The sequence below is a fragment of the Bombus vosnesenskii genome, unplaced genomic scaffold, assembly GCF_011952255.1.
Source record: "Bombus vosnesenskii isolate JDL3184/JDL3185 unplaced genomic scaffold, Bvos_JDL3184-5_v1.1 scf7180000016262, whole genome shotgun sequence".
NCBI lineage: Eukaryota > Metazoa > Arthropoda > Insecta > Hymenoptera > Apidae > Bombus > Bombus vosnesenskii.
The window spans coordinates 1,908,578-1,936,519 of NW_022884331.1; the positions used below are offsets into that span (position 1 = coordinate 1,908,578).

Sequence of the window (27,942 nt, forward strand, 5' to 3'; positions counted from 1 at the left end):
GTATCACCGACACACCCCTCGAACCAAACGATAAAATTGCTATGGACTTATTAGGCCCACTGAAAAAGACGAAAAAAGGCAATCAGTACATTCTATCCATACATGACGAATTGACAAAATACTTAATACTCGTACCACTAAAAACTCAGCAAACGGAAACAATTTGGAACGCACTCTTGAATCATTACATTTACATCTTTTCCGCTCCAAAAAAGATATTAACTGACCGCGGACAGAATTTTATATCTAGTTTAATGCAACAGTACGAAGACGCGTTCAAAATCAAACATATCGAAACGACATCCTTCCACCCACAAAGTAACGGATCGTTAGAACGGACACACGCAGTAATAACAGACATGTTAAAATCGATACAGCGAAATTCGGATGAAGAATGGGACGATCAACTTAACTTTGTATGCCTTGCATATAACACAATGATACACGACTCTACTGGTTACACGCCATTCGAACTCACATTCGGACACCAAGCCAATCTTCCCTCCACGATATCCAAGAATCCCCAACGCACATACGCAGACGAAGTCACGTTCCGCAAAAAGGAATGGGACTCTAGACTCCGACACGCTCGCGAAACATTGATCAAAAGTAAACAGCGATATCAGCGCGATCAAAAACGTAAAATTATAAAACCTCAATCAGTTTTCAAAGAAGGAGACTCTGTTTTAATACATAACGATCATAAAAGGCATAAACTTGATGTGGAATGGTTAGGACCGTACACGATTGATAAAGTATGTACTCCATACTATCTGATTCAAGACAAAAAGATACACGGTAATCGTTTAAAACCTTACTTTCCAGGTCGACGCTCCTCTTTGCCGGAATAGTATCCGCGCAAATAAATATTACACCATTAGAAGGAAACTCTGTATTCGTAGAAAACATAGGAAAAGGATATTTATACAGCGACACTGCCAATGTAATAGTAGGATTAGACACTAGCGACATATACGAACAGATAAGCGCAATAGAATCATATAAATTAACAATAGACTCACGTGCAATCAGCAAACAATACGTCGAAGAGTTAGGCGGATTACAAAATCGCATCAATAACCTAAAACAACTCGCAAAACACTTGAAAGCGTTAACACATACCCGGAGCACACGAGGTTTGCTTAACATCATAGGTTCCGTATCGAAAAGTCTGTTCGGGACTCTCGACGATGATGATCTTACGCTCATAAACAAAAATATGGACAAACTATTCGATGATAATAATAAAATCAAGACCATAATAGCTAATCAAACATCACTTATTAGAAAAATTGTAAACTCAGAAAACCTAAACCACTTAGAGAGATCATATAGTGATATATTAAAATTACAACAGCAGGCAAATATCGATAGATCTATGCTTAAGATGATCATGAAAGTCGACACCGCGATGCAAACTTTACACTTCCAATTAGATGAAATATTTAACGTCATGATATTAGGCAAACAAGGAATAATTAGTCCACAAATACTTGACCCCAATGAATTCATAGAAAATTACGCCAAGACAATAGGTAGCCAGATGTACAACACCGCGATTTCTGCCAAAACCGAACATTTTCAATTCATACTCGACATCAGTGATCTTAAAATCTTCACAATAGATGACAAAATATTTTTCAAGATCATAGTACCTTTAGTCTCTAACACAGAATGGAACATATTACAAGTATATCCTATCCCGAGTAAAAGAAATGGAGTATTTTTGACTCCAGTAGTCGAACATCAGATATATTTAACTTCAGGTCTTTCATTTATAAACGCTGATATCGAGTATTTCAACAAACTTTGTAAGAATCGAGCCGGAACCACTATATGCAAACAAACACTACCAATCCATGACAGAAATTCAAGAACCGATTGTCGCAGCGAAATAATAAATTTCAAACCACACATTGAACATTGTCAAATAACTGTACTTAAGATTGAAGACATTAGCTTTATACCGCTCAAAACTAGCAACTGTTACATTGCGATACCAGCAAATCCGATAGAAATAGACACAATTTGCCAAACGAAACATACCTTACAAAAACTTGACAAGCCTTCCATCATAAGAGCTAACACTTCTTGCGATATATTGTACAAAGACGAACACATGCGTATAGGCGAAACAAAAAACGAAGTCATATACGAAATCAAAACAAAAACCCTAGCGCTCAAAACAAACGATAGTTTCACTCATCTATTAGATAAACTCGAGCGAGCACCGAAAATAATAGATAATTTACAAGGCTATAAAACAACGATCGATAAAATAGGCGACGAGATAGAAACTCTTAATTTCGAACACAGAATTTAAAATATACAGTATTGGGGACTAACCACGCTCCAGATATCAGGGTACATAGCATTAGGCATACTAGGTATATATGGATTAAACAAAATAGGGGTATTCAAATGCATCAGGAAATGTATACCGAACAAATTATGTATCAATTTATTTTGCTGCCGAAATGAAACTGTAATCAACAGCCACAATGCGACAGCCCCACCAGTACCACTCACCCTGGGCTCAACACCCAACATCTATATTCCAACCAACACATACCACTCAGATGAAGAGGAGGAATCAGCTGTAATTTTCAAGCCACGTCAAGTCCGATTCCACAAAAATCTTCTGAAGAAAACTTGAGGGATCAAGTTCAATCTAAGAAGGGGGGAATGTCACAGACGAAATTCGAGCAACTGTATATAACAAACCGAAATTCCGAACGCCTTATCGCGTGTGACCGTCCGGTCAGCACCCGTTCTCAGCCGCCTGAGTGGCATTCGATCACTCCAGCCGTTCTCCGAATTTTACACTAAGTATAAACAAAACCTTCTCCCACTCCAACGCATGGAAGAATATAAATGCTCCCTTCAAAATCATCCAGTCAGTCTAATAAAAAAATTCTTAACTAATCCAAGTATCGAAAGTGTATCATCGCGAACCGAAAAAATTGTATAAATTGAGTAAAAAAATAAAAAGAACTTAATCTCCTTTTCGGAAATTAACAAGTTCCTTATTTTTACCTTAATTTTACACGACAAAAGCAAACACATTACATCACACTGCGAAAACAGAAACCACCAAACATTGTATTAAACGGCACACACATAATACAGACAAGGCAAGTCAAATACCTAGGACTCCACTAAGATACACGACTCATATGGAAACAGCGTATTAAAGCAACAATAGACAAAATGCAGATGGCAAGGAGACAAATGTACTGGCTAACAAGTCGAAAATCCAAACTAACCATAGAAAACAAACTAAAAATACATAAAATGGTCATAAAACCAATCTGGACATACGGAATAGCATTATGGGGAACAGCAGCAATGAGCCATGTAACCAAAATAGAGGCAATGCAATCTAAAATACACAAAACAATAACAAACGCGTCATGGTGCGTAAGAAACGAGGACATTCGGAAAGACATGGGAATACCAACGGTCAAGGAGGAGATTAACAGAAGTGCAAGAAGGTACAGGGAAAGAACAGCAACGCACCCGAACCGGCTGGCAACGGAAACTGTCGGCGCAACAAACATAAAATGAAGACTAAAAAGGAAATACCCAACAGATCTCACAAAGGACATAACCTAACATACAAACACTCACCAAACCAAAGAAATAAAACAATCAAATTCGAAGATGGTATCCCACTGGGGGTAGCCATCCACATGTTATATTACTATATCACTAAGCTACAATATTTTACCAAATTGTCAAGTGTAAATAAATAAATAAAAAAAAAACTTTCTGAACGAAGGCTATCCTCGACGAATCCGATGATCTCGTGTTCTTAGACACACCCCATCATAGTTTTCCTCTGCAGAATCATCGCTACGGAAAGTCATTCTCTCGTGAGGTCGTATTAGCGAGTTACTTAGAGTCTGTACGCTCGGTGGATATTCCACGTTTTAACAAAGAGTTAGTTTAGTTATACTTCCATCGTAGCCACGCAAGTCGAGTACGATTTGGGCTTTGGAAAAAAGCGCATCCTGTTATCCCGCTGACCGTGGATTTGTTATTGAACCTAGGATCATTGTCACTAGATTCTCGAGTATCTAATTATCACGGTTACTTGTCAAATTCTGTAATAATCGTATTTGCACTAGTCAATGTCTTCTCTATTGCATAACGACAATGTGTAATCTTTTTTTTTTATTTATTTGTTGAAATTACAATCAATTCTCACGTTGAGAATTTTCAGTAATTTTTCTGGCGTGGCGCAGTGACATGGCTGTTTATTTACAATAAGTTAATACTTATTATAGATAGGTATAATTTATAAGTATTATAAGTAAGTGCATATGCTTAATTTGGATAATTAAATGAATCTAACGTTTAGGTCTAGCGGGTAGTGCCTCTTCAGCCTGCGAATCTGGTCCGTCGTATCGAGCAGTCCAGTGATTAGGGGGTTTCGGTGTTTGTTGATTCTTTTGCTGTATCTGTCGCTATATTTTGCTATTTCCTCTTTGACGGTGGGTATCTTGAGGTCGCGGTGTATTGTTTCATTGGTTACATACCAAGGTGCGTCAATTAGGGATCTTAGCGTTTTCGATTGAAAGCGTTGGAGTATTTCAATGTTGGAGTTACTTGCTGTTCCCCATAGTTGGATTCCGTAGGTCCAGATAGGTTTTATTACGGTCTTGTAGAGGGTAATTTTATTCTGTATATTTAGTTTGGAGCGTCGGCCCGTGAGCCAATAGAGTTTTTTTAGTTTGTCCTTTAGTTGCTTCCTTTTATCTGAGATGTGTGTCTTCCACGTCAGTCTCCTGTCCAGGGTCATGCCCAGGTATCGGACTGTGTCCCTGCTAGGAACTGTTGCATTGTTGATGGTGACCTGGGGGCAGGTTTGTTTTCGGAGCGTGAAGGTTACATGTGAGGATTTCTTTTCGTTGACTTTGAAGCCCCATTTGTGAAACCACTTTTCCATGGAGTCGAGACTTCGCTGGAGAGTGGATGAGGCTATTACCGGGTCTGCGTGGGAAGCTAATAGCGCTGTGTCGTCTGCAAATGTCGCTATTGTTATATCATTTGATATAGGTAGGTCGGCAGTGTAGATGGAGTACAGTAGGGGTCCGAGGACACTACCTTGGGGTATGCCGGCTTCTATTGGGAATGTTGCGGAAGTGGCGTCTAGGTATTTAACCATGAATTGTCTATTGGTTAGGTAAGATTTTAGGATGGAGTAGTAGGGGTGGGGTAGGATCTTTTTAAGTTTGTATAGTAGCCCTTCATGCCATACTTTATCGAATGCCTGCTGGATGTCTAGGAAAACCGCTGAGCAATATTTTTTCTTTTCGAGTGTTTGGCTGATCGTATGAGTTAAGCGGTGGATTTGCTCTACTGTAGAATGATGTTTTCGGAAGCCGAATTAGTGGTCTGGGAGTGTTTTCAAGTTCTCTAGGATTGGAAGGAGTCGGTTCGTGAGCATCTTCTCGAATAGTTTGGACAGGGTAGGTAAAGGACTGATTGGGCGATAGGAGCAGGTTTCGTATATCGATTTACCGGGTTTAGGGATGAGGGTAATCAATGAGATTTTCCAAGCCTTAGGATAGTGTTCCAGGCGAAGGATAGCATTAAAAATCGATGTGATGAATGCTATCCCTTTTGTGGGAAGTTCCTTGATTACTCTATTGCCTATAAGGTCGTGTCCTGCTGCTTTCTTGGGGTTTAGGCGACTGATTGTTTCTATAGTCTCTGCAGAGGAGAAGGGTTCGACAGGAGGGGACATTTGGAAGGGGGTGTGCAGGTATTCAGTAACGTCCGCGGCGGCTTGGGGGGAATGGGGTTTGAATACTTTTGACAAGTGTTTTGCAAACAGGTCGGCTTTTTCTATAGGGCTTCGCGCCCATCCACCTTGCGGACAGCGGATAGGTGGGATTATTTGTGGGGGGGCGTGTGAGTTTCCTGGAGGCCTTCCATAGTGAGTAGTTGGCGTCGGCTGTGGGGGATAAGCTGGCGAGGTATTTATGGAAACAGTCGTTTTTATAGTTTCTTAAGGTTCTGGATAGCTTTCTAGTTGCGTTGTTTAGTTTGCGTTTGTCATCCGGTGTTCTATAGGTCTGCCATACTCTTCTTAGTCTACGTTTTTCTGCTATTTTTTTAGTATGTATTGGGGATATTCTTGTTTGCTGTTAGATGGCTTTGTCGGTGTGGAGAGGCGGATTGCGTTTATTATGCTCGTGTTTAAGTATTCCGTGGCTGCTTCGATTTCTTCCTTTGTTTTTAGTGGGGTGAAGGCTGAGGTTGAGTGTGTAAAGACTTCTCTGAAGAGCTGCCAGTTGGTGTGTTGGTTGTGAATGGAGCCATTAGGTGTATTCTCGATGATTGTTGAACTGACTGTTGCTATCACGGGAGAATGATCAGAGGAGAGATCAGCCGAGGAGTTGGTCTGGACGTGTCTTGATGGGATATTTTTAGTTATGAAGAAGTCGAGAAGGTCGGGTATTTTGTTGGTGTCAGTGGGCCAGTATGTGGGTTCGTATGTGGTGAGGTAGTTGAGGTTGTTGTTTATTATGCTGTTTAAGAGGTTTTTGCCTCTTGCTGTAACCAGTCTGCTGCCCCATTGGATGTGCTTGGCGTTATAGTCTCCTCCAACTATGAATCTATTGCCCAGGGTGTCCAGGAAGTTATCAAAGTCTTCTTTGGCGATGGAGTGTCTGGGAGGGCAGTATACTGCTGAGGTGGTGATTGAGCCATGACAGTCTTCTATTACTACGTTTGTTGCTTGGAGGTAGTCTTTCTGGAATGATGGGAGTTCGTAGTGCTTAATACTTGCTTTGATTATTATTCCGGTGCCACCGTGGGCCTTTCCGCTGGGGTGTTGGGTATGGTAGAATTTGTAACCATTTATTTTCAGGTAGCTCTTGTCGGTGAAGTGGGTTTCCGATACGAGCATTACGTCGATTTGCTGGTGTTTTAAGAAGAGTTCTAGTTCAAGTTTGCGCTAGACCGATGGCGTTCCACAGTGCTATGCGCCTTGGTTTTATTTTGAGTCGGGGCGTGCTAATTTTTCCACGATGAGTGTTAGTAGCGATAGCAAGTGATTTATTTGCTCTGATTGTTTCTCTATTAGCTTTTCAAGCCTTGAGGAGTTGTCTGTGTTAGGTGGGTTGGGGACACTGTTTTGGGGAAGATTCCTTTGGCTATTCGGGTTATTTTGGATGCTTTGTACTGCTTGGGCATAGGAGGTTGAGGTGGAGATGAATTTGGTAGGACTGGGTGTTTGGTTGGTTGAGTGGGTTGGGGTAGTCGTGAATTTCGGCGGGCTGGGTGTTTGGTTGGATACCTCTTTTGCTCTGAGCTTAGGGTACCTGTTCGTGTATAGTGTTTTATATGCTGGGCAGCCTTTGTAGTTGGCAGGGTGGTCCCCTTGGCAGTGGATGCATTTCGCTGGGGTTTCCGGTGATTTGGCGCACTGGTCAGTGGAGTGAGAGCCTGCGCATTTAACGCAGCGGAAAGTATGGTTGCAGTATTTCTGCGTATGACCGTACCTTTGGCACCTTTTGCACTGCACTATTTCTTTTTTCACGAGCGGTGGTTCGATCTTTACTATCGCGTTCATTAGGCGACTGATGTTGTAGATTTCCTTATTGTTCGGCTTTTGTTTAATGTCTAGGAAGAATAAGGATAACGGGTCTTTCGAGACTATATGCCTTATATTACTTACGTTGATGACTTCGTGGCCGAGTTTTGAGAGTTCGTATTTGAGTTCGTCTATGTCTGCTGAGTGGTGTATGTTTCGTAGGACCACCCGGAAAGGCCTTTCCTGTTTGAGTTGGTAGGTGTGGAAGTTGGCGTTCAGGGTCCTGAGTGTCTTGGTGAGTTTTCTGTAAGCTTCTGGGTTCGTCGGCAGTATTTTTACTTTATTGTTACTTATCTTAAGGTTATATTCCTCCTTGCAGATATCTCTCTCTAGGGACTTGATCATTGTCTGTATGTTGATGACGTCGTCCACAAATATTGGTGGGGGAGGGGGAATTCTCTGTGAGTGTTGGTTTGGTGGCGGTTCTACGATTTCCATGGCGTCGTTTGAGGATTCCAATACGGCGAACCTGTTGTGAGTGTTTATTTGCGTTGTTGTTTCTATTTTCCTTTTCTTTGTAGTATTAGCGTCGTTAGTGCGGAGAGTTCTGCTACACTTCTGCCACGGGGGAGGTAGCGCGGGGTAGCTGAGAGTCTGCTCCGGAGAGCCTGGTCGCGATTGCTGGGCCATCATCGAGCTAGTTAATTCGGAATGAACAACTAGTCGTGAGGCTATGAGGCTAGTATTCGGGTTGGGGTTATGTGCGTGGGATTTTCTTCTCCCTAAAGGGTAAGGGACACTTGGCTGTGTTCTCTTTCGACGGTTGGGCGACACGTGTTGTTTTCGAACTATGCTGGGCACTAGAGACACGTCTGCACGCTTCGGCACTCCACAGCGAACTGAATGTGTAATCTAAATGAAGATTCGTTTGACGCCCCTAACCCTAATTCTAATGTTACTCCGGCATCAGAAGTGGGATCAGTGCCGGCTATAACAGTGCAAGAGGTTACGACCATCGTGCGCGAGTTAATTCAGTGTGGAACCTAACAATTTTCCGCCACCGCGTTTTAACCCTAAAACCGTTGGCTCCGACTCCGCTGCTTGATCCGTAGCTGTCAATCCGATTATGGAGGAAAATCCTTTACAAAGCAGTGCCCTGAATATAATTTCAATAACAAGTGTCGAATCGACTTACGTAGTGATCAACTGGTGGATCAAGTCATCCGGGTGAGTCGTTTCCATTTTACCCCGATTTTAGAACCGAGTGTTCACTAATTAAAGAATCCGTAGTCTTGAGACTTTCTGGCAAAAGAACGATTGATATAGTAGTAATGCGAGGAATAAGAAATATTTGTATTAAACGTACATCTCAAATCTTGTCCGTTGCCGATGTTAGTGGTTTTACATTAGAGATACATTTTTCATGTTCTCGCTGATAGTTATTTAAAATATGATTTATATGATTAAATTTTAATTATTAAATTTTGAATATGATTAAAAATTTTAAGCCAACGTTTTGACGTAATATTACACAAAATAACCTCGCTATGTGCAAAACAAGAATAATTCATGCCTGTAATAAAACCGCTGAAAACGAGATCGATGTTAATGAAGTTGACAATGAGGTGCGTGGTAGTGATAAAAGTCGATTAACCTTTCTTTTCAAAAATTCAGAGATTCATCCGATACGCGTTTCCTACGTACTCGCGTAAATACAAGCCAGTTAGAAATACAATTAGTTGATCCTAACATCACCGTACAAAGGAGTCCTAATAGACTTCGCGAGGAAGAACGGAGAATAGTACGTGAGAGAATAAGCTAATTAATTAGAGCAAAATATCATAAGGCCTAGTAATTCATCGTTCGTGAGCCCTATGTTACTCGTGATGACGAACGATGGTTCAGATAGATGATTTGTAGATTTTCGAGAACTAGATAAAAATGCAGCCGCGGATCGGTATCTCTTACCTCTTATTGCGGATCAAATTGCGAGATTGCAAAAGCAAGATATTTTATTAGTCTGGACATGGCCAGCAGGTTTCGCCAAATCCCTATTTATCCTAATTATGCAGCATTGGTTTCCCTCGATGGACAATTTGGACAATAAGTTGTTGTTTTCTTCAAAATTCTTTTGTGCCTTTGTTCGGTCTAGTCGACGTCTTTTGTTTGCATGGCATGGTTGCGTGCGCGTCTAGTGTTTCTTCCGGAATTGTTTTTCCGAACGGCGATATTATGCTGACTCCGTCGAAAACAAGGATTTTTGCATTTTCAGGCAACCCTAATAATTTTGCAACTAATACTTGTCTACATATTCTAATATTTATGTTCTTCCTTGTTGCAATATTGTAAACCGTCAAAGCGTTTACAACGGAAATCCCTAGAAGGAGTTGCATGCCAAGTTTTTACAAGGGGAGTTTATTAAGTCCAGAAAATACAGATTTTAAGTACATTATTCACAATAAACATGAATTTTTGTAATGGTATGTGGGGTAAAGGTACCGATACGCGGCGGTAGGACGTAGCCATGCTGTATTATGTGTCGGCGCTTTACATTTTTTGTTGTATGATGCAGTTTTTGGATTTAAGCCTCTGGGGAGCGGAGCTTTTTTTTTATTTTTTTTTTCTGTCCTGAAAAACTTGGTCGCAAAACAGGACGCTTCAGTAGTTTGCTTTTTGGGTGCTGTGTAACTTTGGGGAGGGGTGGGATGAGAGGGATGGGGTGGGGGGTGTCAAATAGGATTATTTACAAATATTTACAAATATTTACAAATATTTACAAATATTTACAAATATTTACAATATTTACATTTTACACCTGTGTTATGCGGTGTCAGAATTGAGTTCTGTCAGTTGCATGCCAAGTCTTCTGTACCACTTGATTCCTTCTATAATTGTGGTGGCATAAGAAACCATTTGGTCGGAGTGATCTGTGCCACTTACCTTCATTGTATTCAACAACGGCTGGTGGTTTTGATGTTGCGAATAAACAAAACGAGAGATCATTCTTGAGATTCCTTTGAAAACACGTGTGGCAGCCAGCGTGCCATTCGTACGTTGTTATTTATTGAGATGATGTTCTAATTATTGCCTACTCCATAGATCAAGCTCTAGGAAGATTGTATACCATATTAAAGACCCTTGTAAATGCCGGATTTTCTTCTAATTTTTTAAATGCTCTTTCCTAAACATATCGGTACTCTATTTGGGACATGTAATTCATAACGGAGAAGTTCGCCCCAACCCGGGTAAAATACAAACCTTGAGTTCTTTTCCTGACCAACGACCGTCACACAGCATAGACAGCTCATAGGTTTAGTTTCTTACTTCCGAAAATTCGTCTCTAAGTTTTCACTGGTAATGAAACCTCTATGCACACCTACTTTCGGTAACAAAAATATAACTTGGACAGATAAACGCGAAAAGATGAGGCAAAAGGTAATTTCTGTCCTGACTGATACTCTGGTGTTAAAGATATTTGACCCTAATTATCCGATAGGATTATATACTGACGCTAGTTCGGATGTATATGGGGTTACTTTAATGCATAAGGTCGAAGATAAAAACAGGGTAGTGGAATATTACAGCAAAAGAACTAGCCCTGCGGAATCTAGGTATCCTTTATATGAACTAGAGACGTTAGCAGTTGTTAAACGCCGTTGAACATTTTCGCCACCATCTACATGGACGAGAATTTCTTGTTGTTACTGATTGTAATTCCTTGAAGCCATCTAGTCATGGGACGAATTTAAATGACAGGGTTCACAGGCGGTGGGCTTACTTACAAAATTTTACTTTTGACATTATGTATCAAGAAGGTAAACGAAAGGCCCACGTAAATTTCTTCTCGCGAAACCCCGTAGACTTGGATCACCGTACGATCAACGAAGTCGTAGAGAAGGAAATTAATCTGACCGAAACCTCCGAAGATTGGCTATCAGTGGAACGACGTCTTGACCTTCAAATTTCTGACATCGTCAATAAATTGCAAAACTAGAAGCTCACGGTAGATATCGCGAATACGTATGAGTTACGGTCCGGTACCCTTCATCGTAAAATACAGAGAAAAGGCAGAACTCTCTGCTTGCCCATTGTCCCAAGAGGTTTTAGGTGGTCCGTTATTAACCATGTGCACCAGTCCATTATGCACTTAGGTTGGGATAAAACGCTTGAGAAACTATACGAGTATTACTGGTTTGAAGGAATGGCGAAATATGTTCGCAAATTCGTTGAGAACTGTCATGCTTGTCGAGTTTCGAAGGCTAGTTCAGGTAAAGTACAAGCTGAACTACATCCCATACCTAAGACCAGCATACCCTGGCATACGGTACACATGGATATAACGGGCAAATTAAGCGGTAAAAGTGATTCGAAAGAATATGTCATTGTTTTGGTCGACGTCTTCACTAAATTCGTATATCTGCATCATACTCGTATAACAGATCCCCTTAGTATCGTTAAAACACTTAAGTATGCTATATTTTTATTCGGGAGTCCTCGCTGGATAATAGCGGACCAGGGAAGATGTTTTACGGGCAAAGAATTTCAAGATTTTTGTCAAGATAGACACATTGAACTCCACTTAATGGCAACCGGTGCTAGTAGGACCAATGGACAGGTAGAGCATATTATGGGTGCTCTAAAAAAATATGTTCACAACAATAGAAATGACCGGGCGGTCTTGGCAAGACGCGATTGGGGAAATACAACTGGCTTTAAATTGCACCACCAACCGCGTGACTAAGTCGAGCCCATTGAAACTGTTAATCGGTAAAACAGCAAGACCCTACGGCTTGTCCCTACCCGACAATATCGAAGAAGGAGAAGTAGGCACCTCTGATGTAAGACAGCAAGCAATAAAGAATATAGAGACTAGCGCTAAGTATGATAAAGATAGATTCGACAAAACTAAAGCTAAAGTAGTTAGGTTTAATCTTGGTGATTTTGAATGAGGAAAGAAACCAAAGTAAATTAGATCCGAAATTTAAGGGTCCATTTGTAATAGCAGGATTTTAGAGGGAGACAGATATATTCTAAAAACGTTAGACGGCAATGTTACGAAGCTGAAGCGGTCGTGTATTCGCACGTACTGCCAGCGGCGATGTTACGAATTTAAATTAGTCATATATTCGCACGTACTACCAGTGACAATATAATAAAACTCTGTGCGGTCGTGCAATCTAGAAAATCGAGATTCATCTGGGTACAAAATCGCAAATAGTTCATCATGCCATTACGATCCGACTGATAAATCACAGAATGCAACTACCACTTTGAATACAAATTATAATGCTACAAATTCTTGTTCTCTTTTATTTTTCTATTGTCAAACCTCTGAACGAAATTTCGTTGTTGAAGTGGACCCTTGACTTATTTGGAACAGTTAGTTGAACGGTAAATGATATCAGTTACGTCGAGTCTAATGTTGGAAAAACGCAATATTTTAGTTACGCACGAGGACGTGTGATTGTCAGGATGGCCGTGTCGGAGATGAAAGGACATCGAAGCCTCCTCTTTGGAATTTCGAGAAAATTCCCTAACACCGTAATCTAGATTCTATCATAGACGTAATTAAACAATTGTCGTTTTTCGATCCGATTGTATTTGTTCGAGATTTGTGATAATAAGCTCGAGGCGACAGCCAGTCGCCGAACGTAGCCGCGGTCACGGGATGAACGCTTTGCCTAACAAAGGTATGGAGTAATTCTATAGCTCTCCTTAAAAGAAATATTTGTAGCGGCTGGTGACAGTAAACATTCTAACGGTTTCTGTCCCGTGGCTCGCCACACGCAGATCCTATTCTTCGGGCAAGACGATCACGAGATGCCGACGCATCTCCACCAGCTAGCCTGAGGGCCGTTATAAACATTAAGATCTAGTTACCTAAAGTCCTTCAAACAGACAAACAGTCTTTGTCGCAACTATGGAAAGACAGGGGAGATCTATTTTTCAACGAACGAAGTTTCCCGCTAGCAACTTTCCCTCAAGGGCAGCTAGCATCCTTTTCTAGCCACCGACATGGAAATTGATCAATTAACAGCAACGTCAATTTCCCTCACTTTGCGAACGAAGGCTTTTCTTGACGAATCCGATGATCTCGTGTCCTTAGACACACCCCATTTTAGTTTTTCTTCTGCAGCATCATCGTGACGGAAAGTCATTCTCTTGTGAGGTCTTATTAGCGAGTTACATAACGTTTTTACGCTCGGTGAATATTTTACATTTTAACAAAGAGCTAGTTTAGTAATACTTGTACCGTAGAAAGTCTGGATTCGATCTGAAATGTTGGAAAATTAGGTCTCAAAAGACCTAATCTTGACTCTATCTAGAACTATATCATACTTTGTCGAGATGAAATGACCATACGAGGGGAAGCTATAGGGTAGAGAAAGGGGTCGTACAATTTGTACAGCAGCGTGTATGTTGGTGCAGCCATGCTTTGAAACCAAAAGGTACAGCTTCCTTGTGGGACTTCGAAAGAATGAACAGTGACGTTTGTCTGGTACAGAAAATATCTCGATAAGTACTCTATTTTTCTCGTGCTCGGACCTTGAAAAACACTCCATTTTCCTTAAATTTACAGCACAATTGAGATGTAAAACAGTGACGTAATAAACAATGAAAGGGAACCATAAAGAATAATATGCACCGTTAAGATCGATATGCGGTTCAATTTTATTTTTGAAAACTTCCGTGTTTCCACGACTAGCAAACACGAAAGCAGCCAAGTTTAACGAAGAAAAATAATCCAGCAGATTTTACTGTCATAAGCATCTCCAACGGAAAATGTAGAAAAGAAAAGTTTTGTAACAACAATTGGTTAAGGGGAAATTGGAGATCTTGGAATATTTATAAACTAACAAAAGGTTTTATTACAAAAATGTCTATATCAAGAAAACTCGCGCTATTTTAAACAATATGTTATTATTTTAACAAATTCGTATAGTTTATAGTGCCTTAAAATAAAGATCTCCCAACCATATTTATTAGTAACATAATTCAAAAGAAAGTTACGTCTAAACTTACAGTAAACTTCTCTAACATAATATTTCAATACTTATAGAAATTTTATTATTATAAAATATCGTCATGTTATATTTGACCACAATCTAAAAAAGAATAATGTATTTTACACTAAACCTACCAGTGTTGGTCAAATTGACCATTTACAAATTTTTACAAGAATTTAACCATATTTAAATGTTATCATATCACTTCATAATTTATGACTTTTTACAAAACATGCATACAACATACTTCTTGGTATATACCTCGTTTGCTTTTTTTTCTAAGAAAAAATTGTGCTCTGTCCCGCCTATTGCAGGCGGTCAATTTGACCGGTCGATAAAATATTTTATTTACTCTTAAAATAAATGCAATCAGTACAAATAAAAGGCCATCTCAAGGTCAGATAACAAACTAAATCAGTAATAAGAATTAATAGCAACTGTTACGCCCGTAATCTTGTTATAAACAATAATCCATCCCTCGATCAAGATTGCCACCAGGTGTCAAAACATATCAACTCAGGTCCATAATAATCCTAAGGAACCGCCATAAAATTTGGCATTTTTTACGGTCAATTGTTACAAACATTTTAAAAGTTGAAAAGTTTCTTAGGGTTATTGCTCATTCCGATAAAACACGGGAAAAGCGGGATTTATCCATGTTTAATGGTCAATTCCACTCTTGAGCAACCGGAGGCCCAGGGCACGAGATTTCACACTGCATTTCTCTCTTTTGTCTCAACGGAGTCTTAGGCCATCAGACGACGCTCACATACATATTAAGGATGGGATACATACTCGTGTGTGTTTCCGCTCTACGTTCCCTCACTCTCGCACGTACAATACAAATGTACTATATATTCAACAATTAGTTTTTGAACTCTCACTTTTATCTATTTCTAGTTCATCCCCTGAGCAAGTACTCTACATAATAAGTATAATTTAATTGAGACATTTGTTACTATTATCGCACTAGAAGAATTTCGAAGAAATGGCATGATAAACTTACCTGGCTTTTCATCGGATCTGTGTTAATCTGACACATGTAGCGTCCCTCGTCTTGCTCTTGTACGTTCTTTATGTGAAGATTCCAAGTAGTATGGTCTCTATGTGATACCGAGACCCTGTTATTGTGAGTTATTACGTGATCGTGGATCGCCTGGATCGCCTTAGTATCCACTTTCAGCCAACCAACCTATGGAAATATTTATCTATTACAAGAAAAACGATGCAAACAATTAAATTGACAGTTTAACGTCGATACGGTATTGCAATATTTTAAACGTTCGATCGTTCAATTTACTGTCCTATTTTCTAACCATAACTTTTCTCACAAACAAACATTCTACTTGAAGGAAAAATTGTGTCGTACAATGCCAATTGATTATATCGTTACGTAGCTTCCAATTCGAAAAGAAGATTCGCAAAATAGTGTTTCAGACGCAATGAAACGGCGGTTGCTGGGAGAGATGCGGCAGAGTGTTCGCTTCTTGAAGTTAGCTTTAATTTAATTTAGCGAGCAATTTACTAGAGCCAGTGGCATGTAGGTTGAACCTGCTAGTCAAATGTAAATCCTCAAGCCAGTCAGATCGAAAGGGTTAATGAGACGGTAGCACACTGAGCAAACGAGAACGATCAGAGAGCACAGACGTGTTCATAGATTTCGATGGTCGAGAACACCGCAATTTTCCTATAGACTGGCCGAATACGGAATGCAAACAAGCCGGATACGTACGACACGGACGGGGAGACACGTATAGGTGGAGCGTATGCGTCTTCTATCTCCTTGGCCAAATTTTGAAACGATATTTGCATTTTCCTTAGAATATTCCAAATCTTGGGAAGTCGCAGAGGCGTATTGTGGGGATCTTGAGAACGCTTGTATTAATGGAAAATGTGTTATGGGGTGTACTGGGGCAATGCCGTAATGGTGTTCGAAACTGTTTCCGGAGAATGACTCTCTCTTTACTAGAAAGATGTAGTTGAAATTTGTTTTCGTCGTATCTATGTATAAGAACCAGAAATTCTCACGGCTAGTTAGGAAACCGAGCCAATCTGTTCATCGTTTAAAAATATTGAATTTGAGTCAAAGTTATACATAATTGTTATAATTAAGTTATAATTTCATACACATTGAGATTTTGTCATTTGCTTTTTTTGATAATGTCTCTTCTATAATATTAGTTTTATTTCTGGCACTTCAAATATAAATCTGCAACTTGAACAATTCTATTAGAATTTTTAGAATATGATGCAGTTAGTTTAATTGGTTGGTTTAAGATATGATCGGATAGAGTGTGTTGTATTACGAAACATTCTAGCAGAAATTGTGTATGCACGGTTCAGTCGCATTGTTGAACTTACCGTGACTCGGCATTAAGTTGTAAATAAAAAATTAGCTGCGGCAAATTTGCTTGTTACCACTTTACTATCGCATAATGTCATTAGACGATCGCAACTAGATTATTTATTTCTTTATAACTGTGCCAAAGTGTTCTTAATGGGAGGGAGCAGGCTTGCTGTTATACAACACCTCTTGCTCACCTTCTGTGAACAGCTACCCTTTGAATTTTTGACGTCGTCTTTTTGCTATTATCCATCTTCTCATTTGTCTAATTCGTTGAAGTTGAAACACACGTTATACGGACGGCCTTCATTTACGGTATGATAAACAGTACAATTTTTCATACGTGTATAACCAAATATTTATAGTTTACAGGATAAAAGTTGTTCTCCGTTTTAACCGAGCAAACATTAATTTATTTGCCTGGTCGTTTCTATCCTGTTTGAAAATTGCTAGCTTAAACGTTGACAGCACAGAAGATGGCAAGGCTGCCGTTGTAAAAATTTGGCAATAACAGTTTCAATAATAGCAAACAATACATCAGATTTGTATTAGTACATCCGACGATGCGTAACTAAATTGTCTTCGCGGTGACAGATATGAAATCAAATACGACAGGGAAAATGGTTTCATTTTTGTGTTCAAATATAAGGATGTGACAGTAAGAAGAATATCGAATGAAGAGCGCTTGTCGGTTTAGTGGTATATGTATACGTTGTTTGAGGAATTGGTTTTGTTGGCGAAGATACTTTACTTGGATACTTGTGATCGATTTTTCTTTTGGTACGTATGTATTCAGTCTGGAGTACATAGATTTTTAAGCACAAAATGCGCTAAGAACATTCTCAAGTACATGTTATACCGACTAGTCACATATTTAATAAGTTATTTATTTCGGATGTGTACTATTGACTACATTTTCATTATCTTCGCCGAGATACAGGATAGAAGACATTTCTACATATTTTATTATTTTCTATGATTGTATGAAAAAATTCCTTAAAACAAAGTTATAAAATGTTTTCGTTTGGAAAAATTTGGAAAGAAAATTGTATAAAACGAGTTCACTTCCAATTCACTGCAAAAAGCTACTACGATTCTTTGTCTGTCAATGAGACATAGAAAGATTTGAATAAAATGCAATTCCATAATTGCGACTCGTAATGAATCTTTAGTAAATTCTTGGCTTTTTACAATGGATGAAACAATAGCGTCGACGAGGGAAAAAAAGTTAAACGAATAAAAAATCTGGCCGGTGTACGCGTGTCCCACCTTCATCGAATGAATTTTCATTAGGGGTAACTTACCCTGTAGCCCCCTAAATGATTGACCAGACACGTAAAAGTTGCATCCCTTCCCAGCGATACCGTTACATTTTGGATAGTATCAGCGAATTCGGGTGGAAAAGCACCGCCTGAAACAGGTACGATGCACGTGAAAAACTTTTTAGATTTGCATATCTTGCTCCCTGCAATTTAAAGACATGACGTTCATTTACTAAGTTAGATACACTTGGTAAAGAATTGTAGAGCAGTTATAGAGTAGAGAGCAAGAAATGAGATAAGTTTTGTCTAGTAAACGGAAGATTTCATAGTCGCGGAAGGTTGGAAAATTCCGTGGTTCTAATTAATTAGCAGATGTAGGTGAGTTTGTGCTTTTACTTTGACACTCCTGCTCCTATGAGAAAACATATCTTCCTTTCTAAAAATTAAAATATTTCCAATCGCGGAAAGGAAAACATATCGATTTTAGTAGTTCGAATACTTTAATTCAAAATATTGCATTTTAAAACAAGCTACATTTGTGACGTTTGTCATTTCGAAACGATGTTTATTATACAACAATCTATAGGAACGTTGAACGACTGATATTTGAATCTGATCTCATAAAACAGCGTATGAAATTAAAAACATAGAATCAATTTCTATTTCCAGGCTTAATAAAATACCTGAAGATGAGAATAGGACGGCTTTCATCATGACCTTCTTTCTAATTTTGGTAATAGGTGGAACAGGCACGATAGAACGGTGCGCGATTTCGAAAACGGAATAACATTCAAATTTGCTTAGTGCATTTCATATGTAATAACGTTGTTACATTATTTTGGTACTTAACGAGCCACCGTTATTTACGATTTATTATTTGATAGATTGATGCGCACAAGTGATACGCTTTTCGAATATTTTACTCGTAGAAATGATGTTGCTATCTTTCCCCTCTTTCCTCTATTTTCATCTATTTCCCTGCATTGTGTACGTATATACGCACGCGGGCTTCTATTATCATATCCTTTCTAAAATTCACCGAATTAAGTATACAAGTTCTTTTTAACATGTGTAATACCTATAAAAATCACAATTACAAAACAAAAATGAATTTTGTAACGGATAAGCATTCGAAATGGTCGTTGTAAAGAAAGCTGTTGGATTAGATTAAGTTCTGACATGACACGTTACATGATATTTTTGAGAAGGTTATTATATTTTATTTATAACTCACAGCCAAATGTTTCATGGTTGCTCAGATGATGATTTTTAGACTTTTGCTTCTGGACGCTTGGTAGTGGCGACGAGTCTTAAGCACATTTATGTAATACTTTTATAGATTATTCGAGTTAATTTATTGTCAACATATACATACGTGCAAATTGTCCAATAAAAATAAACGGTCACTAGATCAACCATGAATCCGTGTTGTATTCTCGTGTATTTCGGTGAAATTTCCGTATAGTCTTCACAACACTTATCAATGGAAATATTTATATTATAAGAATAGATTATATTTAATATCGTTGTGTATGTTTATCCATAAGAAGGAAAACTATTCATCCCTCGTTGGGCACTAAAAGACGCAGATTTTGCAATCGCAGAGCAGATGCTTTAGTAGTTGATGCGGTCATACATCAAACTTCATGTTTAATTTTAGTGACGCAGCGCGTTACAGGATAATTTGATACAAAATAAACGAGCCATGGTTGTACGACGCCTATAATATTAAATGCCTTACATTTCGTACGATATTAAAGGGTACTCGGTTAATCCTAACTAGCCCTTCCTACGAGTTCTTCATTGATGAATTTCGAAGTTATGCGCATTTTATCTCATGTCCTTCGCGCGCGTTGCTCCACGGAAAACAGTATGAAAATTATGGAATTTATTTCGAAAAAAATTCGACGAATTTTTATAAAGTAACGCTATATTATAGGATGTACTAATTAGTGTTAATATATTTGAAATCTTCGTATTCTACGTACTATGTTCAATTTTTTGAACCTGTATATTAAGATGATACGGATTGCTCACACGATAGAACTGTAACCACAACTGTGTTCTTAACATCGCAAGGTTCAGCATAGATATTAGCAACATTTAATAACTTAAATGTAAACACAGATCCAGATAATGATAGTATCAACCCTTGCTTTGTGAAATCATGTATATTTATAATGTCCAGAATTCTTCGGGCAATCTTTAATAAATTGGTATAGATTTCTTCCTTCACAAGATGAAGTAATAGCTATTTTAAAAAACATTTTTTGGAAAAAAGTCATTGAGTAAAAATTAATTTTTATTTAACTGAAAGTGTTATAAATAAATCTCAAAGAAATTTCTCAGAAAATTGAATGATTAAATGATATTAATATCTAACTGTTCTGATTACGAATAATCATTTATAATGATTAATCTTTTATGGCTACCGCTAACCATTATCGATGTCGGAAATTTAATATTGATTACCAATGACCATCATGACTCGAATTTTATTTTAGTTACCGATAACCATTATCGATCAGGAAAAAATTCTTTTGTTACTTTTCTTTTCACAAAACTTTTTCTGATTATATTAAACTATCGTCAATTCTTATTAACATGAAAAAACAATTATAAAATTTATTTATTAAGCGAGAAAGATATGAAAATATATGAAACAAAGAATAAAATAAAAGATATTATAGTACAATATTTTTATTAACACATATTAGGCAGTTAACGCTCCTGGGAAGCGGCGGAGTAGTGTCGGACTTTACCGATTAAAACCCCACGGTGGTCCGCCTGACGCTCAACAGGGATGCCCCGGGACCTCTTTCGAAAGACTGCCAAAGCACTCCTGCGTCTTCTCCCACTTTGGGGGAGGTTAGTTCGGGCATTGGTAGGGACCTTCCCTCTCAACGCTATTCTCTGGACCGTCATACAATTCTGAGTAGATCCCAGAAACTCCTCGGCGTGTCGACCCCTATGACCACCTAGAGCGGCGTAGGGCCGCCCTTCAGCGCGGAACCCTACTAGGGTGGGATGTTCTCCCGTTCTGCCCACTCCTTTAAGAGCATTACTCCTTCGCAATAGGAGCGGATTACAAGGAACTCCTGTTGTCCCCTCAGCATCGCTGTCACAACTGACGAGGGGATTAAGCAATTAACTGTGTCCGACGTATATACACGTCAATTCGAAATTTTATTTCGGCGCGAGTGATGTGTACATTCGTCGTGCAAAATAAAAAATTACCATTTACTATAAAAACTCAAAATTTTAGTAAAAAGTAAAATAATATAAATGATGTTTTGTGGTATATCCGCTTTATACTTCCAGTAGAACTATTATGTAATTTATAAAGAAGGAAGTATAAAAAACAGAAGTGTTACGTCGTGTGAGATGATCCGTACGACGTCCTTCATTGTCTGACCGTGATAGCAACAGTCAGTTCAATAATTATCGAGAATGCACCTAATAGCTTTATTCATAATCAACTCACCAACTGGCAGCTCTTTAGAGAAGTCTTTAATCACTCAACTTCAGCCTTAACTTCACTAAAAACTAATGAAGATATCGAAGCAGACACGGAATGCTTAAACATGAGCATAATAAACGCTATCCGCTCCTCCATACCTACTAAGGCTTCTATCTGCAAACGTGAATATCCCCATTACATATTAAAAAAATAGCAGAAAAACGTAGACTAAGAAGAGTATGGCAGACTCATAGAACACCGGATAACAAACGCAAACTAAACAACGCAACTAGAAAGCTAACCAAAATCATCAAAAATTACAAAAATGACTGTTTTCATAAATATCTCGCCAATTTGTCATCCACAGCTGACTCCAACTACTCACTATGGAAGGTCTCCAGGAAACTCATGCGCCCCCGCAAGTAATCCCTCCAATCTGCCGTCCGCAAGGTGGATGGGGGCGTAGCCTTATAGAAAAAGCCAACCTGTTTTCTAAATACTTGTCTAAAGTAATTAAACCCCATTCCTCCAAAGCTGCCGCGGATATTACTGAATACCTGCACTCTCCCTTCCAAATGCCTCTTCCTATCGAACCCTTCACTTCTGCAGAGATTATAGAATCAATCAGTCACCTAAATCCAAAGAAAGCAGCAGGGCACGACTTAATAGGCAATAAACCAATCAAGCAACTTCCCATAAAAGGGATTGCACTTATCACGTCGATTTTTAACGCTATTCTTCGGCTTGAATACTTTCCTAAGGTCTGGAAAATCTCACTGATTACCCTCATCCCTAAACCCGGAAAACCGATATATGAAACTAGCTCCTATCGCCCAATCAGTCTTTTACCTACCCTATATAAACTATTCGAAAAGATGCTAACGAATCGACTCCTTCCACTCCTAGAGGATTTGAAAACACTCCCAGATCACCAATTCGGCCTTCGGAAATAACATTCAACAGTAGAGCAAATCCATCGCATAACCCACATGATCAGCCAAACCCTTGAAAAGAAAAAATATTGCTCAGCGGTATTCCTAGACATTCAACAGGCATTCGACAAAGTATGGCATGAAGGGCTACTATACAAACTTAAAAAGATCCTACCTCACCCCTACCACTTCATCCTAAAATCCTACTTAACCAATAAACAATTCATTGTTAAATGCCTAGACGCCACTTCCGCAACATTCCCAATAGAATCCGGCATACACCAAGGTAGTGTCCTCGGACCCCTACTATACTCCATCTACACTGCCGACTTACCTATATCAAACGAGATAACAATAGCAACATTTGCTGACGACACAGCGCTATTAGCTACTCACGCAGACCCGGTAATTGCCTCATCCACTCTCCAGCGATGTCTCGACTCCATGGAAAAGTGGTTTCATGAATTGGCTTCAAAATCAACGAAAAAAAATCCACACATGTAACCTTCACGCTCCGAAAACAAACCTGCCCCCAGGTCACCATTAACAACACAATAATTCCTAGCAACGACTCAGTCAAATACCTGGGCATGACCCTGGACAGGAGGCTAACTTGGAAGAATCACATCACAGACAAAAAAAGCAACTCAAGAACAAACTCAAGAAATTCTATTGGCTGACTGGCCGACGCTCCAACCTAAGCACACAGAACAAAATTAGCCTCTACAAGACCGTAATAAAACCTGTCTGGACCTACGGAATCCAACTATGGGGGACAGCAAGTAACTCCAACATTGAAATACTTCAACACTTCCAATCGAAAACGCTAAGATCCCTAATTGATGCACCTTGGTATGTAACCAATGAAACAATACACTGCGAGCTCAAGATACCCACAGTCAAAGCGGAAATAGCAAAATACAGCGACAGATATAGCAAAAGAGTCAACAAACACTGAAACCCCCTAATCACTGGACTACTTGATACGACGGACCAGATTCGCAGGCTGAGGAGGCACTACCCGCTAGACCTAAACGCCAGATTCAATTAGTTATCTAAATTAAGTAAGATTTACTTATTTATAAAACTTACTTATAAATTATACTTATCCATAATAAGTATTAACTTATTATAAATAATCAGCCATGTCACTGCGCCACGCCAGAAAAATTACTGAAAATTCTCAACGCGAGAATTGATTGTAATTTTAATAAATAAATAAAAAATAAAAATGTATAAAAATACTCGTAACTTCGTCAATTTTGCTCCAATCAACTTGAAATTTTGACACAATATTCTTAAGATGTTATGCATGCAATTAAAAAATGCAAAAAAAGATTCTAAAACCTTACCCCCCCCCCTTAATAAGCCTAGGGAACCACCACAAACAGAATCTTTTTAACGGTATCTTTAATCCTGCAATTATTTTTGGTTTATGGCTGGTCCTTAGCACAATCCTTAGTGTTGAGGTTATTCGGTATGTAAACAGAGAAAACACGTGGATAAATTGTAAGGTAGAAAATATATTTAAATAGAAGTGTAATAAGTAAAAATACAATTTGAGCTGGTCCAGATCCGCACGCTAGCTGTGTTACCTAATAACTGAAAAACCCCGAAGCCAACGTCGCCTGTCTACTGTTTATGGCCTGACTTCGTCGCAGTCTTTTGTCTACACGCTGTCGATGGCTTCAGTGCTTGAGAAAACTAAAAAAGACCAGATGTAGAGTTTTCTTAGAAGTGGTAACCACTTCAACACCCTCCCTAAAACTCTACATCCCTACAAACAATTATCTGAAATTTACAAATTATCTCTTAATATTTTTTAACTCTTGTCGTAAATATCTGAAAATTAATTTGTCAATGCCTTCTCAAGTACATTTGCCAGCCGCCTTTCTCTTTTCCATACAAATTAATTTATTACAAAAAAAAAAAAAAAACTAGAAGACTAAACAGATCATGTAGAGTTTTTCCTCTTTTTTTTTGAGAAGTAATAATCACTTCGACACCCTCTCTAAAAGCTCTACATGTTTACAAACAATTACATCTTAATATCTTTTTTACTTTTCAAACCTAACTTTTTCCTTAAATATTCAAATCCTCGGTTTTGGCAACGCCTTTGTACATATATCTGCCAATTGCTCTTCGCTTGTTACATACGTTATATCAATTTCGCCTCTATTGTATAAATCTCGCAAGAAATGATATCTTATGTCAATATGCTTACTTCTTTGATGGAATTCTGGATTCTTAATTAATTTCACGGCACTAGTATTGTCTACACATAGCATATACTTAAGGATCTCTAATTTACATTCAAGAAATATTTTCTTTAGCCACATAATTTCTTTCGCTCCTGAGGCTGCACTGACATATTCAGCTTCGGTCGTAGATAGAGCTATACATTGTTGTCGCTTACATTGCCATGTGATGGCCGCATTCGCATACTTACATACAACGCCTGATGTCGACTTTTTTGTTTCTTTGTCGCCTGCATAGTCAGCGTCGCTAAAGGTTTCGAGACTGCCTGCTTTTGTATATAAGAGTCCCATGTCTGCGGTCCCTTTTATGTAGCGCAAAATTCGTTTGACTAATTTCCATTGATACTGGTTTGGATTCTCTAAGTGTCTCGCCGCTATATTTATTGCAAAACTAATATCTGGCCTACTTACGGTTTGTAAAAACATTAAGTTCCCTACGGCTTCTCTGTATGGTGCGTTACAATCATTATCGCCTATGTTACTTTCGTTCCAATTAGTCTCGATAGGTGTAGAAACACTGTTTGCCTCATTCATATTAAATTTTTCCAATATGTTTTCGATATACCTACTCTGATGAATGAATATTGAACCATCTTCTAATCTATTAATTTCAAGTCCAAGAAAACTCTTTACTTCTTTCGAACTCGTAATTTTGAATTCTTTATTTAAATCATCGAAGAATTTATCAATTAAAGATTCGTCTGAAGCTGCTACCAGTCCATCGGCTACGTATATGGTCATCAACATTAATTTGTCGTCTTCTGTATAAATATAAAAACAAGGATCTGCGTTACTCTGATAAAATTTTAAGTTCGAGATAAATTTTGTGAAACGTTCCGTCCAACATCTTGGAGACTGCTTTAAGCCATATAGGCTTTTTAGCAATTTACAAACCCGATTTGTACCATCATCATAACCTTTAGGTTGTTTCATATAAATATCTTCTTTCAGACTTCCATATAAGAATGCGGTTTTAATGTCGAACTGTCCGAGGTGTAAATTATTTTTGGCTGCAATACTGAGCATTAATCTAATTGTGTCAAACCGAGCAACGGGACTATATGTTTCCTTATAATCTATGCCTTCTTTCTGTGAACACCCTTTTATTACAAGTCGCGCTTTGTATCGTTCCGAGTTGTCCGGATTTAGCTTTATCGTTAAAACCCACCTATTGCTAAGTACCTTCTGATCTTTAGGTTTTTCTACAAGTATCCACGTCTTATTTTCATGGTGCGATTTCATTTCATCATTCATAGCTGTTTCCCATAACTCTTTCTTTTCGGATCTCATCGCTTCGTTAAAATCCACCGGTAATTTTTCCGCTACGTACGTTACTGGGTTACCATAAAAATCGATTCGTTTGATCTTATCTCTATCTCTCAATTGTCTCACATTGTCGCTAGTTCCATGAGGTTGTTTTTCATGTTCACTCTCTGCACTTTCATACGTACATGCTCTATCGCTCTGCGCACTCACATCTTCGCGCTCGACAATTTTCGGTAAACTTAATTTTACGAATTTCGCATTTTCTAGTTCAGGCTTAAATATTACGTCACGGCTTAATATTACATTTTTTACTGTTGGCACGTACACTCGATACCCTCGTCCGTCATCTAAATAGCCTACCAAATATCCTTTGTTAGCCTTTTTGTCAAGTTTTGTCCTTTTCTCCGCAGGTATGTGAGCAAAGCACTCAGTACCGAAAACCCTAAACTTTTCTAAATTCGGCGGTTTCCCGTACCACAGTTCATATGGTGTTTTCTTATCTTGTCTTGTCGGCCCCGTCTTATTTATGACATGTACTGCTGTGTTCATGGCTTCGGCCCATAAGAACAGCGGTAGATTTGGTTTCGAATATAACATCGACCGACCTGCCTCTACTATTGTTCTATTTTCCCTTTCTGCGACACCATTCTGTTCAGGAGTGTATGGGACGTTAATCGTGTGCCTAATTCCCTGACTTCTTAAAAATTCTTTGACTTCTTTATTTTGGAATTCTTTCCCTCCATCACTATGAATTTCTTTAATTTTATCCTTAAATTGATTTTCAACTTCTAGGCAAAAGGTTTTTAGTTTTTCAATTACTTCTGACTTACGTCGTAAGAAGTAAATCTTTGTGAATTTTGAAAAATCATCTTTAAATGTCAGAAAATACAGTTTCTTGCCTAATGACTCGACTTCCATAGGTCCACATACATCCGTATAAATAATTTCGCGAGGTTTAGTCGCCCGATTGATTTTCTCGTGAAAACTCGATCTATGCTGTTTCCCGTACGCGCAACCTTCACAGAAAAAGTTATTATCCTCTGCAACTTTCATATTTGAATTCTTTAAGAATTCTTTAACATGTCTGATGTTCTGATGACATATCCGTTCGTGCCATAACTGCAATGTGTCCGCGTTTGACTCCGCTCTATTGCTAAAATTACAAACTGACGGTATGATAACTCGCATATCTACTTTATACAAATTTCCGATAACCGAACCTCTTGCTATTATTTTCTGATTTTGTAAAAATATGCAATTGGTCCCTTCCTTTGAAATACAAAAATCTATGCCCCTTCTTGCGACAGATCTAATCGAAAACAGATTTCTTTTCATACCTGGTACGTATAGAACATCGTTCATTGTACATGTTACCCATTTGCCGTCCACAAAAGTCTCTACTCTGATTTTTCCTTTGCCGCACGCATCCATGAACGTACCATCGCCGATCTCTATCTTCACCGTGTTATCGAATTCTTCGAAAACGCTGAACCATTCCCGTCGTCCTGTCATGTGATCCGTAGCTCCTGAGTCGATTATCCAAACATCAGGGTTTGCCGTTTGTATCGCTGAGGTACTTCCTAATAGACCAATTCCGCTGTGATCCCGATTTTGGTTTCTAGGTTCCTGGTTGTCTCTATTGTTGCTTCTTCTGTTATTTTTAAAACAGTTTTTGCTGGTGTGGCCTTTCCTTTTGCATATAAAGCATCTAAAGCAATCCTTCTTTAGATGGCCAACTTTTCCACAGTTAAAGCAACTTGGTCCTTGTTTCTCGTATTCACGTTTACTTGACTGCTTCTGCTGTTCCCTTTTATAATTATTACCTTTTGTTACCAGTGCCACCGATGTTTCCTGGTCGTCTTTCTTC

General features: G+C 38.7%; 1 protein-coding gene across 1 annotated transcript in view; it reads right to left on the reverse strand.

The window, feature by feature from the left end:
- LOC117241965 (lachesin-like) overlaps window positions 1-27,942 on the reverse strand; it is a 76,839-nt gene that overhangs the window by 25,639 nt on the left and 23,258 nt on the right. Inside the window, exons 2-3 of the mRNA XM_033508273.1 lie at window positions 18,202-18,308; window positions 15,560-15,745 (exon numbers count right to left, since the gene is read on the reverse strand). Coding sequence (XP_033364164.1) covers window positions 15,560-15,745; window positions 18,202-18,308 — 293 coding nt within the window. The remainder of the gene's footprint in view (window positions 1-15,559; window positions 15,746-18,201; window positions 18,309-27,942) is intronic.